The following is a 22961-nucleotide window of genomic DNA, read 5'->3' on the forward strand; positions in this document are numbered from 1 at the left end:
TGCCATTGTGTTCAGATTAATGATATTTGTATAATGGATGATAATCTCACAACCACTGCCGATCACCATCAGCCGAGCCACATCCAGCTTGTAAAGACTTATTTACGAACATTAACAGATACATCCTTTTGCTAATTGGGATAAAATCAATTTTGGGATCAGTAGGGACAATAGATAACGCACCTCGACCAGTAGGGACCATAGATAAAGGACCTCGACCAGTAGGGACCATAGATAAAGGACCTCGACCAGTAGGGACCATAGATAAAGGACCTCGACCAGTACGGACCATAGATAAAGGCCCTCAACCAGTACGGACCATAGATAAAGGACCTCAACCAGTACGGACCATAGATAAAGGACCTCAACCAGTAGGGACCATAGATAAAGGACCTCAACCAGTACGGACCATAGATAAAGGACCTCAACCAGTACGGACCATAGATAAAGGACCTCAACCAGTACGGACCATAGATAAAGGACCTCAACCAGTACGGACCATAGATAAAGGACCTCAACCAGTACGGATCATAGATAAAGGACCTCAACCAGTACGGACCATAGATAAAGGACCTCAACCAGTAGGGACCATAGATAAAGGACCTTAACCAGTAGGGACCATAGATAAAGGCCCTCAACCAGTACGGACCATAGATAAAGGACCTCAACCAGTAGGGACCATAGATAAAGGCCCTCAACCAGTACAGACCATAGATAAAGGCCCTCAACCAGTACGGACCATAGATAAAGGCCCTCAACCAGTAGGGACCATAGATAAAGGCCCTCAACCAGTACGGACCATAGATAAAGGCCCTCAACCAGTACAGACCATAGATAAAGGACCTCAACCAGTAGGGACCATAGATAAAGTACCTCAACCAGTACAGACCATAGATAAAGGACCTCAACCAGTACAGACCATAGATAAAGGCCCTCAACCAGTACGGACCATAGATAAAGGACCCCAACCAGTAGGGACCATAGATAAAGGACCTCAACCAGTACAGACCATAGATAAAGGCCCTCAACCAGTACGGACCATAGATAAAGGACCTCAACCAGTAGGGACCATAGATAAAGGCCCCACCAGGAAGGTACTATAAATTATGGACCACAAATAAAGGACGATATCTACACCTCAGCCAGCCTCCTGCTTAGAAGCACTAATTACTAGTACATTATATTGGAGTTTGACTTTGAGACAGAACAGAGCAGAAATCTATTTCGGACACAATCACAAAGACAGGCGTCACACAGATATAGTCATATTGGACATTTAATCCAGTGTTATAAGTATGTTATGAGGATTATGTACTCTGACTGTACCCTGAACCCCCCAGGCCTTTCCTCACATTCTTCCCATACACAATGTCCTGGTACACTGGAAGGATGTGGGCGGCCCTCAGACTTGGCACAGGCTTCGGATAACTGGAATTCCATCCAGTCAGTGTGGGGAACAAGTCCTTAGACGTTGTCTGGTGTATGGCAGGGTGTTGGGAGGCTTTCAAAGGCTGTTATGAAAGAACAATTATCGCACCCTGATGGGAAACACTGACACTATCCATCTATTGTGGGGGCCTGGAACTCGCCAAACTATTACATGTACCGTGTCGATATAACAAATGTATTTACTGCGTGAAAAGTCGGTTTAGAAATGTACTAATTATAGGGTGGGTTTTTGCAATTAATTGGTTAATTTTATTTGCATCTGAGGTTAACAAATTGTATTTCCTCTGTTAAACATGGATATTTCAGCTTTATTATAAAGATGCGCTGTCTGTAATATAGTGTAAAAGCCTTTTGAAATAATGTTCACTTGATTATCAAATAATTAATTAAAATGTCTCTTAGATAACAATAAATGTAGAACATTTTTAGAATTTCTGTGGAAATATCATTTTAATAAGGATTTAAGAAGAAACGTTCGGATTCTTTAGGAGAGGTCTGTGACTCTCTCTCTGTTTGTGTTGGGCTACGGTGGGTGTTATAGTAAAATTTACGCCACACAGCTGTGTCATAAACCCCAATGTATGAAATATCATTAATGCACAGCGACTGCGGTCTGTACCCCACAAATACAAAGGTAATTATAGAGGCAGCTGAGAAGGCGATACTGACGCAGAGCGGTAAGCGCTACTGACACACTACAACACATCATAATATACTGGGGTAGATTTACTGAACCTTCCAAAAAGGTAACGTGGAGCTGTTGCCCATAGCAACCAGATTCCAGCAATTATTTATCTAGTACAGTCTATGGACAACACCTCCATCTACATGACCAGGACGATCAGTGTATAAATCTGTGGTAGAGAATACTCTGTAAATCAGTAACTTTGTCAGACACTTCACGATTACCACAAACTGCTAATAGATAACATAAGAGTCACCAGGTTAAACATCTCTGTAGAACAATTACAACTTCCTGAAGACAATCCATAATAATTGTGCAACAGAGAAAGCAGCGATATTAGCGTCAGTAATAGTGTCAGCCGTGAAATAGGAAGCATACAGGATATTAGCATTAGTCTCAGCCCAGTGGTAGTAATATTTCTGATGGTAAAAATACAGACGGAAATATGACTGAAAATATCGTTAGACTGACGGAATCCACAGCAGGGGGTCCCCGTGCCATGATACCAACCAGTCCCAGACTGGGCAGCACGAGGCTAAGGAGATGGGGTCCGCATAGAGAAATACCCAGCCCCGTGCTCAGGGCCTGATCAACCAATAGGTTGATTAGGCTGCAGCCTACGGCGCTGGGCACTGAGGGGGCGCAGTGTCGGCAGTATTTAAGATTTATTTTTTTTACCATTTTTAATTATTACTGATTATGTGCCCCCAAGAAGCCCCTTGTGCAGATGCTGCCATTGTTGCCCCCTCCTCCTCCCCGGCTGTCGGGCTGATGTAATCATCATGCCCCGATGGTGTCAGTTGAAGAGCTGCAGTGAATGGAACTGACTGCCGACGCAAGCCAGGTAAGTAACGTTGTGTGTTTATGCAGGGGCGTAGTGTAATAAGGGGGACAGAGTGTGCTGCCTGGGGAGCAGAGTGCAGATTGTGTGCTGCAAGGGGGACAGTGTACTGAGGGGCAGAGTGTGATGGAGGGGGACACTGTGATAAGGGGCAGAGTGTGATGGAGGGGGACAGTGTACTGAGGGGCAGAGTGTGATGGAGGGAGACACTGTGATAAGGGGCAGAGTGTGATGGAGGGGGACAGTGTACTGAGGGGCAGAGTGTGATGGAGGGAGACACTGTGATAAGGGGCAGAGTGTGATGGAGGGGGACAGTGTACTGAGGGGCAGAGTGTGATGGAGGGAGACACTGTGATAAGGAGCAGAGTGTGATGGAGGTAGACACTGTGATAAGGGGCAGAGTGTGATGGAGGGGGACACTGTGATAAGGGGCAGAGTGTGATGGAGGGGGACACTGTGATAAGGGGCAGAATGTGATGAAGGGGGACACTGTGATAAGGGGCAGAGTGTGATGGAGGGGGACACTATGATAAGGGACAGAGTGTGATGGAGGGGGACACTGTCATAAGGGACATAGTGTAAAGGAGGGGGACGCTGTGATAAGGGACAGAGTGTGTTGGAGGGGGACACTGTGATAAGGGGCAGAGTGTGATGGAGAGGGACACTGTGATAAGGGGCAGAGTGTGATGGAGGGGAACACTGTGATAAGGGACAGAGTGTGATGGAGGGGGACACTGTGATAAGGGGCAGAGTGTGATGGAGGGGGACACTGTGATAAGGGACAGAGTGTGATGGAGGGGGACACTGTGATAAGGGGCAGAGTGTGATGGAGGGGGACACTGTGATAAGGGGCAGAGTGTGATGGAGAGGGACACTGTGATAAGGGGCAGAGTGTGATGGAGGGGGACACTGTGATAAGGGACAGTGTGATGGAGGGGACACTGTGATAAGGGGCAGAGTAATTTGATGGCTGGGGTTGTAGAGGACCATGAATTGGCCACTGGGGGCTAAGAGACATTTATGCATACATATCTTTTCACCAATGTTATAATTGGCAAGTGGAAGGTATGAGGGGGGAGCTAAGGTGGAGGATGAATTGGCTGGGAGGGTAGGAGATGAAATAACTTGGAAAGTGGTTGATGAAATTGCCAGGGGAGTCATGAATTAGCCGCTGGGGTGTAATGAAATAGCTGTGGGGGGTCGTGAATTGGCCGTTGGGGGTTGAGAAAATGGCTGGTGGGGGGGCATGATCTCTGTACAGTGTGGCGTTCATGAGGATGTTTTTTAAAGAGACTAACCAGTGAGAGTTTGTATTGTTTGCACATTTTCAAAACAGAACCCCAGCTTTCCAGAAGACAGCTAAACGCCAACAAAGCTGCAAGAACAATAAAGAACAGATAAGAGAATCTGTCTAAATTTTTTACTGGCTAACACTCCTGAATATTTCTTTGATGATTTGAGGGAGGGGGGGCGCTACGGGTGTATTAGCCTAGGGCGGCCAGAACCCTTAATCAGACACTGCCCATGCTGATAGCACTAGGGCTCTTCCCACACCACTGGGCGGTGGGTATGGGGTAAAAATGGTTTTTAAAAAATGTATGAATGAAACACTATTTTACATTGGTGAACTACAGGTCCAATGAACAGTCTTGGCATGGTGGTTCTTGAAGTACTACAAGCACCAGCACACCCATGGCCCGCTGCGTCCTGTAGTGCACCTATGCAAAATGTAAATAAAAACATCCCTCATACAAACCTCCAAATTTTATTATAAAATAAAAAAACTATTCATACTTACCAACACTGTTCTTCTTTCTCCCGTAGCATCCAGTCTTGTAAGATTTTAATCCAAATTAAGTAAAAAAAAAAGTCACTGACGTTAGCGTTCCCACGCTTTCCCTGGCTTTGTGACTGTCGACAATCACAATGTCAGTATTTTATCCGTGTTGAGGAAATTTACATACCGGCATTTAGCCTTCAGCATTTTCATGTCTGTATTATTTTCATTGTTATTTCTACTGTCGGAATTTTGTACCCAACCCCTCTCAGACGTTTAATAGGAAATACACAGGATATTAGGGACAGTAATAGTGTCATCACTGGGATATTGTGGAGCATCTCTCTGTGGTGGGGGCTGTGACAGATTCCATCACTATCAATGTGGCCTTGTGGCTGATAAGGCGGCTGGTAAACTTCAGGAGCCCTCCCCCCTTCCTACTCCCCCTCCTCTGCTAGTACAGCTGCCTCTGGGGAAGGAAACTGCTGAGGTCCCCAATGTGGGGTAATGTGTACAGTCTGCACTTTGTTATGACACAGCCAAACACATTGTCACCCACAGGAGATGGAACCGAAAGCCTCCGCAGCCCTCAAATAGGTCACATCAGTCTATGAAACTGTCTACAGAGGTCAAATACTGAGACGTCTAAAGATCAGATCTCTCCTTCCACACATCTGATCTATCATGACTTACATTCCTCTGACTTACCTGGGTGTACCCCGAGAATACCACTCACACCCCAATAAGTCCCCTCTACACCTGTAACCCCCATATACCACTCACACCCCAATATGTCCCCTCTGTACACCTGTAACCCCCATATACCTTTCACACCCCAATATGTCCCCTTTCTACACTTGTACCCTTTCCAATATGTCCCGTCTACACCTGTAACCCCCATATACCACTCACACCCCAATATCTCCCCTTTCTACACCTGTAGCCCCCATATACCACTCATCCCCCAATATGTCCCCTCTATACCTCTAACCCCCATATACCACTCACACCCCAATATGTCCCCTCTCTACACCTGTACCCCCGTATACCACTTACCCCCCAATATGTCCTCTCTCTACACCTGTACCCTCCGTATACCACTCACACCCCAATATGTCCTCTCTCTACACCTGTACCCCCGTAGAACACTCACACCCCAATATGTCCTCTCTCTACACTTGTACCCCCCAACATGTCCTCTCTCTACACCTGTACCCCCGTATACCACTCACACCGCAATATGTCCTCTCGCTACACCTGTACCCCCTGTATACCACTCACACCCCAATATGTCCTCTCTCTACACCTGTACCCCCTGTATACCACTCACCCCCCAATATGTCCTCTCTCTACACCTGTACCCCCGTATACCACTCACCCCCCAATATGTCCTCTCTCTACACCTGTACCCCCGTATACCACTCACCCCCCAATATGTCCTCTCGCTACACCTGTACCCCCTGTATACCACTCACACCCCAATATGTCCTCTCTCTACACCTGTACCCCCTGTATACCACTCACCCCCCAATATGTCCTCTCTCTACACCTGTACCCCCGTATACCACTCACCCCCCAATATGTCCTCTCTCTACACCTGTACCCCCGTATACCACTCACCCCCCAATATGTCCTCTCTCTACACCTGTACCCCCGTATAACACTCATACCCCAACATGTCCCCTCTCTACACCTGTAACCCCCATATACCACTCACACCCCAATATGTCCCCTCTCTACACCTGTACCCCCTCATATACCACTCACACCCCAATATGTCCCCTCTACACCTGTACCCCCCATATACCACTCACACCCCAATATGTCCCCTCTCTACACCTGTAACCCCCATATACCACTCACACCCCAATATGTCCCCTCTATACCTGTACCCCCTCATATACCACTCACACCCCAATATGTCCCCTCTACACCTGTACCCCCCATATACCACTCACACCCCAATATGTCCCCTCTACACCTGTACCCCGTCATATACCACTCACACCTCAATATGTCCTCTCTGTACACCTGTACCCCTCGTATACCACTCACACCCCAATATGCCCCCTCTACACCTGTACCCCCCATATAACACTCACACCCCAATATGTTCCCTCTGTACACCTGTAACCCCCATATACCTTTCACACCCCAATATGTCCCCTTTCTACACTTGTACCCTTCCCAATATGTCCCGTCTATACCTGTAACCCTCATATACCACTCACACCCCAATATCTTCCCTTTCTACACCTGTAGCCCCCATATACCACTCACCCCCCAATATGTCCCCTCTACACCCTCATATACCACTCACACCCCAATATGTCCCCTTTACACCTCTAACCCCCATATACCACTCACACCCCAATATGTCCCCTCTCTACACCTGTACCCCCATATACCACTCACCCCCCAATATGTCCTCTCTCTACACCTTTACCCTCCGTATACCACTCACACCCCAATATGTCCTCTCTCTACACCTGTACCCCCGTAGAACACTCACACCCCAATATGTCCCCTCTCTACACTTGTACCCCCCCAATATGTCCTCTCGCTACACCTGTACCCCCTGTATACCACTCACCCCCCAATATGTCCTCTCTCTACACCTGTACCCCCCGTATACCACTCACCCCCCAATATGTCCTCTCTCTACACCTGTACCCCCCGTATACCACTCACCCCCCAATATGTCCTCTCTCTACACCTGTACCCCCATATACCACTCACCCCCCAATATGTCCTCTCTCTACACCTTTACCCTCCGTATACCACTCACACCCCAATATGTCCTCTCTCTACACCTGTAACCCCCATATACCACTCACCCCCCAATATGTCCCCTCTACACCCTCATATACCACTCACACCCCAATATGTCCCCTTTACACCTCTAACCCCCATATACCACTCACACCCCAATATGTCCCCTCTCTACACCTGTACCCCCATATACCACTCACCCCCCAATATGTCCTCTCTCTACACCTTTACCCTCCGTATACCACTCACACCCCAATATGTCCTCTCTCTACACCTGTACCCCCGTAGAACACTCACACCCCAATATGTCCCCTCTCTACACTTGTACCCCCCCAATATGTCCTCTCGCTACACCTGTACCCCCTGTATACCACTCACCCCCCAATATGTCCTCTCTCTACACCTGTACCCCCCGTATACCACTCACCCCCCAATATGTCCTCTCTCTACACCTGTACCCCCGTATAACACTCACACCCCAACATGTCCCCTCTCTACACCTGTAACCCCCATATACCACACACACCCCAATATGTCCCCTCTACACCTGTACCCCCCATATACCACTCACACCTCAATATGTCCTCTCTGTACACCTGTACCCCCTCATATACCACTCACACCCCAATATGTCCTCTCTCTACACCTGTACCCTGTCATATACCACTCACACCTCAATATGTCCTCTCTGTACACCTGTACCCCTCGTATACCACTCACACCCCAATATGCCCCCTCTACACCTGTACCCCCCATATAACACTCACACCCCAATATGTCCCCTCTGTACACCTGTAACCCCCATATACCTTTAACACCCCAATATGTCCCCTCTCTACACCTACCCCAGTACACAACACTATGCACACGTGTGCACCCTGTCTCTGCACCCTCATCCCTGCGTGTTGTACGGTCTCGGTGTACAGTGTTGGTGAAGACGAGATCACACTTGATGTCTCTGATTGTGGACGGGACATTATAGACTCGTTGGCTGCATTGTGTCCGTCTATAAACACACTGAGCACCCTGGGAGATGTGTAACGGGTTATAGAGATCTCTATGTACAGTGGTGTAATGTGCAAGTAACCAGCGGACGTGACCTTACCAGTGTTCCGGCTCTGGATGGGGTAATGGAACAGACAGTCATTCTCCTGTATCTGCCCATTGATGGTCACATTGATCAGGTTGTTCTGAGGATCACAGGTGGTTGTAGGAGCGGGTACTGAGGATACGTTGTCCTTTATATCCGGCCTGGGTAACACCTCCCATCTCTTGGTCACCCCATATGTTATATAGACCATGCGCAGTGCAGGAATCCAGTGCACGCAGAAGATGTAATTCCCAGGTTGATGCTGCAGGGTAACGTTACCAGAGGGCGAGAAGGGCGAGATGACAATCAGAGCGTCCGCAGTGTTCACCACGGTCACTGTATCGCTGCTGGAACTGCTGTAGTAACGCACGTTATTCCCGTCTTTAAGTTGCGTCCTCCATCCACATATTGACAGTCCGTGTATCCCTGGCACAATCCCTGGAGAGAAACACATTATTATCAGCACATAATGCCAGGCCCTCTCTGATTTATAGGCCCAACATTCAGCAATAAGTATATGTCTCTATACACGTAGGAAAACATGCATGTTACACCACAGCAAACTATACACAGTCTATGCATACAAGTCTATGCATGTCCAAATACTCTGTCACACAAACGTTACACAAGTAGAGAGGAAATGTCTGAATATTGTGAGCGGAACCCACCAGAATATGTCTCTGGAACACGGCTTCAGTCTACAACATGTAAAATGTGACACGTTCACTTTAAGAGAAAACCAGCTCAGGGACTATGAATGAAACGCGTCGTTGTCTATTCTACAGACATAACCTTGTCTGTTGTGTCAAAGGCATACAATTACACACACATTCATTGTGTCAGAGAGACACACACTATTACACACACATTCATTGTGTCAGAGAGACACACACTATTACACACACATTCATTGTGTCAGAGAGACACACACTATTACACACACATTCATTGTGTCAAAGAGACACACACTATTACACACACATTCATTGTGTCAGAGAGACACACACTATTACACACACATTCATTGTGTCAGAGAGACACACACTATTACACACACATTCATTGTGTCAAAGAGACACACACTATTACACACACATTCATTGTGTCAGAGAGACACACACTATTACACACACACTCATTGTGTCAGAGAGACACACACTATTACACACACATTCATTGTGTCAGAGAGACACACACTATTACACACACATTCATTGTGTCAAAGAGACACACACTATTACACACACATTCATTGTGTCAGAGAGACACACACTATTACACACACATTCATTGTGTCAGAGAGAGACACACACTATTACACACACATTCATTGTGTCAGAGAGACACACACTATTACACACACATTCATTGTGTCAGAGAGACACACACTATTACACACACATTCATTGTGTCAGAGAGACACACACTATTACACACACATTCATTGTGTCAGAGAGACACACACTATTACACACACATTCATTGTGTCAAAGAGACACACACTATTACACACACATTCATTGTGTCAGAGAGACACACACTATTACACACACACTCATTGTGTCAGAGAGACACACACTATTACACACACATTCATTGTGTCAGAGAGACACACACTATTACACACACATTCATTGTGTCAAAGAGACACACACTATTACACACACATTCATTGTGTCAGAGAGACACACACTATTACACACACATTCATTGTGTCAGAGAGACACACACTATTACACACACATTCATTGTGTCAGAGAGAGACACACACTATTACACACACATTCATTGTGTCAGAGAGACACACACTATTACACACACATTCATTGTGTCAGAGAGACACACACTATTACACACACACTCATTGTGTCAGAGAGACACACACTATTACACCCACATTCATTGTGTCAGAGAGAGACACACACTATTACACACACATTCATTGTGTCAGAGAGAGACACACACTATTACACACACATTCATTGTGTCAGAGAGACACACACTATTACACACACATTCATTGTGTCAGAGAGACACACACTATTACACACACATTCATTGTGTCAGAGAGACACAAACTATTACACACACATTCATTATGTCAGAGAGACACACACTATTACACACACATTCATTGTGTCAGAGAGACCCACACTATTACACACACATTCATTGTGTCAGAGAGACACAAACTATTACACACACACTCATTGTGTCAGAGAGACACACACTATTACACACACACTCATTGTGTCAGAGAGACACACACTATTACACACACACTCATTATGTCAGAGAGACACACACTATTACACACACACTCATTGTGTCAGAGAGACACACACTATTACACACACATTCATTATGTCAGAGAGACACACACTATTACACACACATTCATTGTGTCAGAGAGACACAAACTATTACACACACATTCATTGTGTCAGAGAGAGACACACTATTACACACACACTCATTGTGTCAGAGAGACACAAACTATTACACACACATTCATTGTGTCAGAGAGAGACACACTATTACACACACATTCATTATGTCAGAGAGACACACACTATTACACACACATTCATTGTGTCAGAGAGACACACACTATTACACACACATTCATTGTGTCAGAGAGACACACACTATTACACACACACTCATTGTGTCAGAGAGACACACACTATTACACACACACTCATTGTGTCAGAGAGACACACACTATTACACACACACTCATTGTGTCAGAGAGACACACACTATTACACACACACTCATTGTGTCAGAGAGACACACACTATTACACACACATTCATTATGTCAGAGAGACACACACTATTACACACACATTCATTGTGTCAGAGAGACACACACTATTACACACACATTCATTGTGTCAGAGAGACACACACTATTACACACACACTCATTGTGTCAGAGAGACACACACTATTACACACACATTCATTATGTCAGAGAGACACACACTATTACACACACATTCATTGTGTCAGAGAGAGACACACTATTACACACACATTCATTGTGTCAGAGAGACACACACTATTACACACACACTCATTGTGTCAGAGAGACACACACTATTACACACACACTCATTGTGTCAGAGAGACACACACTATTACACACACACTCATTGTGTCAGAGAGACACAAACTATTACACACACACTCATTGTGTCAGAGAGACACACACTATTACACACACACTCATTGTGTCAGAGAGACACAAACTATTACACACACATTCATTGTGTCAGAGAGACACACACTATTACACACACACTCATTGTGTCAGAGAGACACACACTATTACACACACATTCATTATGTCAGAGAGACACACACTATTACACACACACTCATTGTGTCAGAGAGACACACACTATTACACACACACTCATTGTGTCAGAGAGACACACACTATTACACCCACATTCATTGTGTCAGAGAGACACACACTATTACACACACATTCATTATGTCAGAGAGACACACACTATTACACACACATTCATTATGTCAGAGAGACACACACTATTACACACACACTCATTGTGTCAGAGAGACACAAACTATTACACACACATTCATTGTGTCAGAGAGACACACACTATTACACACACACTCATTGTGTCAGAGAGACACACACTATTACACACACACATTCATTATGTCAGAGAGACACACACTATTACACACACATTCATTGTGTCAGAGAGACACAAACTATTACACACACATTCATTGTGTCAGAGAGACACACACTATTACACACACATTCATTATGTCAGAGAGACACACACTATTACACACACACTCATTGTGTCAGAGAGACACAAACTATTACACACACATTCATTGTGTCAGAGAGACACACACTATTACACACACATTCATTGTGTCAGAGAGACACACACTATTACACACACACTCATTGTGTCAGAGAGACACACACTATTACACACACATTCATTATGTCAGAGAGACACACACTATTACACACACACTCATTGTGTCAGAGAGACACACACTATTACACACACACTCATTGTGTCAGAGAGACACACACTATTACACCCACACTCATTGTGTCAGAGAGACACACACTATTACACACACATTCATTGTGTCAGAGAGACACAAACTATTACACACACACTCATTGTGTCAGAGAGACACACACTATTACACCCACACTCATTGTGAAACTGCCACCTAGACATTGTGTCAGAATTGGACGATACAGTGTGGTTGGGTTTCATGTAATATATTATGTGGAAAGTTATAATATGACCGGGTGTCTGAGCGCTGCTAATGTGCCATAATTACCCACACATGACACATTTATCTCGCATATCTGACGTTGTCACATATACCCATATAATAAACATAACTGATTTCATATATACATATATAATTATAAACCAACAGACATACAGCACAATACATACAACATGTTACACGGAATGTTTCTACAAGAAAGGTCTGACTACACAGCTATATCACAATGTTGTGTTACTTTACACATTGCTGTATCGGCTGTGATACACACAGTCACAGCACACAGTGTTACAATATACACAGTTACACACACACAGTCACTATACACAGTGTTACAATATACACTGCTACACACACAGTCACTATACACAGTGTTACAATATACACTGCTACACACACAGTCACTATACACAGTGTTACAATATACACAGCTACACACACAGTCACTATACACAGTGTTACAATATACACAGTTACACACACACAGTCACTACACACAGTGATACAATATACACAGCTACACACACAGTCACTATACACAGTAATACAATATACACAGCTACACACACAGTCACTATACACAGTGTTACAATATACACAGCTACACACACAGTCACTATACACAGTGTTACAATATACACAGCTACACACACAGTCACTATACACAGTGTTACAATATACACAGTTACACACACACAGTCACTATACACAGTGTTACAATATACCCAGCTACACACACAGTCACTATACACAGTGTTACAATATACCCAGCTACACACACTGTCACAACACACAGTGTTACAATATACAGTTACACACACACACACACACACACACAGTCACAGCACATAGTGTTACAATATACACAGTTACACACAGTCACTATACACAGTGTTACAATATACACAGTCACTATACACAGTGTTACAATATACACAGCTACACATACAGTCACTATACACAGTGTTACAATATACACAGCTACACACACAGTCACTATACACAGTGTTACAATATACACAGCTACACACACAGTCACTATACACAGTGTTACAATATACACAGTTACACACAGTCACTATACACAGTGTTACAATATACACAGCTACACACACAGTCACTATACACAGTGTTACAATATACACAGCTACACACACACAGTCACTATACACAGTGTTACAATATACACAGCTACACACACTGTCACAACACACAGTGTTACAATATACAGTTACACACACAGTCACTATACACAGTGTGACAATATACACAGCTACACACACAGTCAATATACACAGTGTTACAATATACACAGCTACACACACAGTCACAGCACATAGTGTTACAATATACACAGTTACACACACAGTCAAAGCACATAGTGTTACAATATACACAGTTACACACAGTCACTATACACAGTGTTACAATATACACAGTTACACACACAGTCAAAGCACATAGTGTTACAATATACACAGTTACACACAGTCACTATACACAGTGTTACAATATACACAGTTACACACACAGCCACTATACACAGTGTTACAATATACACAGTTACACACACACAGTCACTATACACAGTGTTACAATATACACAGCTACACACACTGTCACAACACACAGTGTTACAATATACAGTTACACACACACACACACACAGTCACAGCACATAGTGTTACAATATACACAGTTACACACACAGTCACTATAGACAGTGTTACAATATACACAGTTACACACACAGTCACTATACACAGTGTTACAATATACACAGCTACACACACAGTCACTATACACAGTGTTACAATATACACAGCTACACACACAGTCACTATACACAGTGTTACAATATACACAGCTACACACACAGTCACTATACACAGTGTTACAATATACACAGCCACACACAGTCACTATACACAGTGTTACAATATACACAGCTACACACAGTGTTACAATATACACAGCTACACACACAGTCACTATACACAGTGTTACAATATACACAGCTACACACACAGTCACTATACACAGTGTTACAATATACACAGCTACACACACAGTCACTATACACAGTGTTACAATATACACAGCCACACACAGTCACTATACACAGTGTTACAATATACACAGTTACACACAGTCACTATACACAGTGTTACAATATACACAGTCACACACAGTCACTATACACAGTGTTACAATATACACAGCTACACACACAGTCACTATACACAGTGTTACAATATACACAGCTACACACACAGTCACTATACACAGTGTTACAATATACACAGTTACACACACAGTCACTATACACAGTGTTACAATATACACAGTTACACACACAGTCACAGCACATAGTGTTACAATATACACAGCTACACACACAGTCACTATACACAGTGTTACAATATACACAGCTACACACACAGTCACTATACACAGTGTTACAATATACACAGCTACACACACAGTCACAACACACAGTGTTACAATATACACAGCTACACACACAGTCACTATACACAGTGTTACAATATACACAGCCACACACACAGTCACTATACACAGTGTTACAATATACAGTTACACACACACAGTCACTATACACAGTGTTACAATATACACAGCTACACAGTCACTATACACAGTGTTACAATATACACAGCTACACAGTCACTATACACAGTGTTACAATATACACAGCTACACATACAGTCACTATACACAGTGTTACAATATACACAGCTACACAGTCACTATACACAGTGTTACAATATACACAGCTACACAGTCACTATACACAGTGTTACAATATACACAGCTACACAGTCACTATACACAGTGTTACAATATACACAGCTACACATACAGTCACTATACACAGTGTTACAATATACACAGTTACACACAGTCACTATACACAGTGTTACAATATACACAGCCACACACACAGTCACTATACACAGTGTTACAATATACACAGCTACACACACAGTCACTATACACAGTGTTACAATATACACAGCTACACACACAGTCACTATACACAGTGTTACAATATACACAGTTACACACACAGTCACTATACACAGTGTTACAATATACACAGCTACACACAAAGTCACTATACACAGTGTTACAATATACACAGCTACACACACAGTCACAACACACAGTGTTACAATATACACAGCTACACACACAGTCACTATACACAGTGTTACAATATACACAGCCACACACACAGTCACTATACACAGTGTTACAATATACAGTTACACACACACAGTCACTATACACAGTGTTACAATATACACAGCTACACAGTCACTATACACAGTGTTACAATATACACAGCTACACAGTCACTATACACAGTGTTACAATATACACAGCTACACATACAGTCACTATACACAGTGTTACAATATACACAGCTACACAGTCACTATACACAGTGTTACAATATACACAGCTACACAGTCACTATACACAGTATTACAATATACACAGCTACACAGTCACTATACACAGTGTTACAATATACACAGCTACACATACAGTCACTATACACAGTGTTACAATATACACAGTTACACACAGTCACTATACACAGTGTTACAATATACACAGCTACACACACAGTCACTATACACAGTGTTACAATATACACAGTTACACACACAGTCACTATACACAGTGTTACAATATACACAGCTACACACACAGTCACTATACACAGTGTTACAATATACACAGCTACACACACAGTCACAACACACAGTGTTACAATATACACAGCTACACACACAGTCACTATACACAGTGTTACAATATACACAGCCACACACACAGTCACTATACACAGTGTTACAATATACAGTTACACACACACAGTCACTATACACAGTGTTACAATATACACAGCTACACAGTCACTATACACAGTGTTACAATATACACAGCTACACAGTCACTATACACAGTGTTACAATATACACAGCTACACAGTCACTATACACAGTGTTACAATATACACAGCTACACATACAGTCACTATACACAGTGTTACAATATACACAGTTACACACAGTCACTATACACAGTGTTACAATATACACAGCCACACACAGTCACTATACACAGTGTTACAATATACACAGTTACACACAGTCACTATACACAGTGTTACAATATACACAGTCACACACAGTCACTATACACAGTGTTACAATATACACAGCTACACACACAGTCACTATACACAGTGTTACAATATACACAGCTACACACACAGTCACTATACACAGTGTTACAATATACACAGTTACACACACAGTCACTATACACAGTGTTACAATATACACAGTTACACACACAGTCACAGCACATAGTGTTACAATATACACAGCTACACACACAGTCACTATACACAGTGTTACAATATACACAGCTACACACACAGTCACTATACACAGTGTTACAATATACACAGCTACACACACAGTCACAACACACAGTGTTACAATATACACAGCTACACACACAGTCACTATACACAGTGTTACAATATACACAGCCACACACACAGTCACTATACACAGTGTTACAATATACAGTTACACACACACAGTCACTATACACAGTGTTACAATATACACAGCTACACAGTCACTATACACAGTGTTACAATATACACAGCTACACAGTCACTATACACAGTGTTACAATATACACAGCTACACATACAGTCACTATACACAGTGTTACAATATACACAGCTACACAGTCACTATACACAGTGTTACAATATACACAGCTACACAGTCACTATACACAGTGTTACAATATACACAGCTACACAGTCACTATACACAGTGTTACAATATACACAGCTACACATACAGTCACTATACACAGTGTTACAATATACACAGTTACACACAGTCACTATACACAGTGTTACAATATACACAGCCACACACACAGTCACTATACACAGTGTTACAATATACACAGCTACACACACAGTCACTATACACAGTGTTACAATATACACAGCTACACACACAGTCACTATACACAGTGTTACAATATACACAGTTACACACACAGTCACTATACACAGTGTTACAATATACACAGCTACACACAAAGTCACTATACACAGTGTTACAATATACACAGCTACACACACAGTCACAACACACAGTGTTACAATATACACAGCTACACACACAGTCACTATACACAGTGTTACAATATACACAGCCACACACACAGTCACTATACACAGTGTTACAATATACAGTTACACACACACAGTCACTATACACAGTGTTACAATATACACAGCTACACAGTCACTATACACAGTGTTACAATATACACAGCTACACAGTCACTATACACAGTGTTACAATATACACAGCTACACATACAGTCACTATACACAGTGTTACAATATACACAGCTACACAGTCACTATACACAGTGTTACAATATACACAGCTACACAGTCACTATACACAGTATTACAATATACACAGCTACACAGTCACTATACACAGTGTTACAATATACACAGCTACACATACAGTCACTATACACAGTGTTACAATATACACAGTTACACACAGTCACTATACACAGTGTTACAATATACACAGCTACACACACAGTCACTATACACAGTGTTACAATATACACAGTTACACACACAGTCACTATACACAGTGTTACAATATACACAGCTACACACACAGTCACTATACACAGTGTTACAATATACACAGCTACACACACAGTCACAACACACAGTGTTACAATATACACAGCTACACACACAGTCACTATACACAGTGTTACAATATACACAGCCACACACACAGTCACTATACACAGTGTTACAATATACAGTTACACACACACAGTCACTATACACAGTGTTACAATATACACAGCTACACAGTCACTATACACAGTGTTACAATATACACAGCTACACAGTCACTATACACAGTGTTACAATATACACAGCTACACAGTCACTATACACAGTGTTACAATATACACAGCTACACATACAGTCACTATACACAGTGTTACAATATACACAGTTACACACAGTCACTATACACAGTGTTACAATATACACAGCGACACACACAGTCACTATACACAGTGTTACAATATACACAGCCACAGTCACTATACACAGTGTTACAATATACACAGCTACACACACAGTCACTATACACAGTGTTACAATATACACAGCTACACACACAGTCACTATACACAGTGTTACAATATACACAGTTACACACACAGTCACTATACACAGTGTTACAATATACACAGTTACACACACAGTCACTATACACAGTGTTACAATATACACAGCCACACACACAGTCACTATACACAGTGTTACAATATATACAGCTACACACACACACACACAGTCACTATACACAGTGTTACAATATACACAGCTACACACACAGTCACTATACACAGTGTTACAATATACACAGCTACACACACAGTCACTATACACAGTGTTACAATATACACAGTTACACACACAGTCACTATACACAGTGTTACAATATACACAGTTACACACACAGTCACTATACACAGTGTTACAATATACACAGCCACACACACAGTCACTATACACAGTGTTACAATATATACAGCTACACACACACACACACAGTCACTATACACAGTGTTACAATATACACAGCTACACACACAGTCACAACACACAGTGTTACAATATACACAGCTACACACACAGTCACAACACACAGTGTTACAATATACACAGTTACACACACAGTCACTATACACAGTGTTACAATATACACAGCCACACACACAGTCACAACACACAGTGTTACAATATACACAGTTACACACACAGTCACTATACACAGTGTTACAATATACACAGTTACACACACAGTCACTATACACAGTGTTACAATATACACAGCTACACACACAGTCACAACACACAGTGTTACAATATACACAGTTACACACACAGTCACTATACACAGTGTTACAATATACACAGCTACACACACAGTCACTATACACAGTGTTACAATATACACAGCTACACACACAGTCACAACACACAGTGTTACAATATACACAGTTACACACACAGTCACTATACACAGTGTTACAATATACACAGTTACACACACAGTCACTATACACAGTGTTACAATATACACAGCTACACACACAGTCACTATACACAGTGTTACAATATACACAGTTACACACACAGTCACTATACACAGTGTTACAATATACACAGCTACACACACAGTCACTATACACAGTGTTACAATATACACAGCTACACACACAGTCACTATACACAGTGTTACAATATACACAGCTACACACACAGTCACAACACACAGTGATACAATATACACAGTTACACACACAGTCACAACACACAGTGTTACAATATACACAGCTACACACACAGTCACAACACACAGTGTTACAATATACACAGCTACACACACAGTCACAACACACAGTGTTACAATATACACAGCTACACACACAGTCACTATACACAGTGTTACAATATACACAGCCACACACACAGTCACTATACACAGTGTTACAATATACACAGCCACACACACAGTCACTATACACAGTGTTACAATATACACAGTTACATACAGTCACTATACACAGTGTTACAATATACACAGCTACACACACAGTCACTATACACAGTGTTACAATATACACAGCTACACAGTCACTATACACAGTGTTACAATATACACAGTTACACACACAGTCACTATACACAGTGTTACAATATACACAGCTACACACACAGTCACTATACACAGTGTTACAATATACACAGCTACACACACAGTCACTATACACAGTGTTACAATATACACAGCTACACACACAGTCACTATACACAGTGTTACAATATACACAGTTACACACACAGTCACTATACACAGTGTTACAATATACACAGCTACACACACAGTCACTATACACAGTGTTACAGGGGCAAACGCAGGATTTGTAGAGGGGGGGTTTCCAAACCACACCACCACCTTTTCAAGCAGAGCCATGTGAAGTGGGGGCAGGGTCCAGCCACCTCAATTATACAGTGCCCCAGGCTTGGATGGGGGTTTCCAGGCACTAAGAAACCCCCCTCGGTTTGCCTATGTGTTACAATATACACAGCTACACATACAGTCACTATACACAGTGTTACAATATACACAGTTACACACACACTGTCACAATAAATACATTGTATACACTCACTGTCACAATATACAGTGTTACAATAATGTGGAATGTAGACTACTTCTTATTTATAGAAGCACATTTTCCCATAAGCTGGGGGGGGGGGGGGGGGGGGGTTGTGCCCCTACACGTGCAGGTTGATTCATGCCCCATAATATACTCAGGGGGAGGCAGTAGACCTCCCCCAGCAATGTTTCTCCATAAAACTGCCGTTTTATCCTCAACGCACCATGTTTATTACATCTATCACTACTGTGCAACGTTTTTAATGCACTGGTTAATGCACATTTCTGTGTAAGGGCACCTGGAAGGTCCAAAGGGCATCCCGTGATATGCATAGGGCGAGGTGGGCTCCCAGCACCTCTGACAAATCGGAGAAAGTAACTCCTTTACGGGGAGGAAAAGCTGTGTACCCACCCGTAAAACAGGGAACGTCTCCAGAAATGCGCCCTCTACACCCCTCCATGTTATTTAAATAATCCCATCACGCAAAATAAAATCCTGTTTTCCCAATTATGTACAAAAGCTGTTCCCCTGTTCATCAGCTACTAGTAAGGAACCCCCTCCCCGATCTGCTGAACTCACCCCTCATATACACTGATACACACACACAATACCACAGCACAGTGTACACACATTGTCACAAAATATCACTCTACAAGGAACAAGGGTCAACTGAACAATATTTCTATTTTCTATGCAACAGTCACACTTTATCTTATTTTTCTTTTAATGCAAAATAAGCATAGGAAGAAATGATAGGAAAGAGGAATTGGGGTGCAGGAAGGAGGGGAGCCAGCAGTAGTCCGGGTGCAGGTAAGGAGGGGAGCCAGCAGTAGTCCGGGTCCTGCTAAGGAGGGGACCTAGCAGTTATCGGGGTGAAGGAAGGAGGTGAGCCAGCAGTAGTCGGGGTACAGGAAGGAGGGGAGCCAGCAGTAGTCGGGGTACAGGAAGGAGGGGAGCCAGCAGTAGTCCGGGTCCAGATGCGATCCAGCAGTAATCAGGGTGCAGGTAAGGAGGGAAGCCAGCAGTATTCCGGGTCCAGGTAAGGAGGGGAGCCAGCAGTATTCCGGGTGCAGGTAAGGAGGGGAGCCAGCAGTAGTTGGGGTGCAGGAAGGAGGGGAGCCAGCAGTAGTCGGGGTGCAGGAAGGAGGGGAGCCAGCAGTAGTCAGGGTGCAGGTAAGGAGGGGAGCCAGCAGTATTCCGGGTCCAGGTAAGGAGGGGAGCCAGCAGTATTCCGGGTGCAGGTAAGGAGGGGAGCCAGCAGTAGTCGGGATGCAGGTAAGGAGGGGAGCCAGCAGTAGTCGGGGTGCAGGTAAGGAGGGGAGCCAGCAGTAGTTGGGGTGCAGGAAGGAGGGGAGCCAGCAGTATTCCGGGTCCAGATAAGGAGGGGAGCCAGCAGTATTCCGGGTGCAGGTAAGGAGGGGGGCCAGCAGTATTCCGGGTGCAGGTAAGGAGGGGAGCCAGCAGTAGTTGGGGTGCAGGAAGGAGGGGAGCCAGCAGTAGTCGGGGTGCAGGAAGGAGGGGAGCCAGCAGTAGTCAGGGTGCAGGTAAGGAGGGGAGCCAGCAGTAGTCGGGGTGCAGGAAGGAGGGGAGCCAGCAGTAGTTGGGGTGCAGGAAGGAGGGGAGCCAGCAGTAGTGGGGGTGCAGGAAGGAGGGGAGCCAGCAGTAGTCCGGGTCCAGCTAAGAAG

At 43.4% G+C, this 22961-nt stretch overlaps 1 protein-coding gene across 3 annotated transcripts in view; it reads right to left on the reverse strand.

Moving 5' to 3' along the window:
- Positions 1-22961, reverse strand: part of LOC142104651 (adhesion G-protein coupled receptor G1-like) — a 67432-nt gene that overhangs the window by 18629 nt on the left and 25842 nt on the right. For all 3 annotated transcript variants that reach the window (XM_075189447.1, XM_075189448.1, XM_075189449.1), the window contains exon 3: positions 8630-9052. In XM_075189447.1, the coding sequence (XP_075045548.1) occupies positions 8630-9052 (423 nt within the window). The remainder of the gene's footprint in view (positions 1-8629; positions 9053-22961) is intronic.

The sequence above is a fragment of the Mixophyes fleayi genome, chromosome 10 (assembly GCF_038048845.1).
Source record: "Mixophyes fleayi isolate aMixFle1 chromosome 10, aMixFle1.hap1, whole genome shotgun sequence".
NCBI lineage: Eukaryota > Metazoa > Chordata > Amphibia > Anura > Limnodynastidae > Mixophyes > Mixophyes fleayi.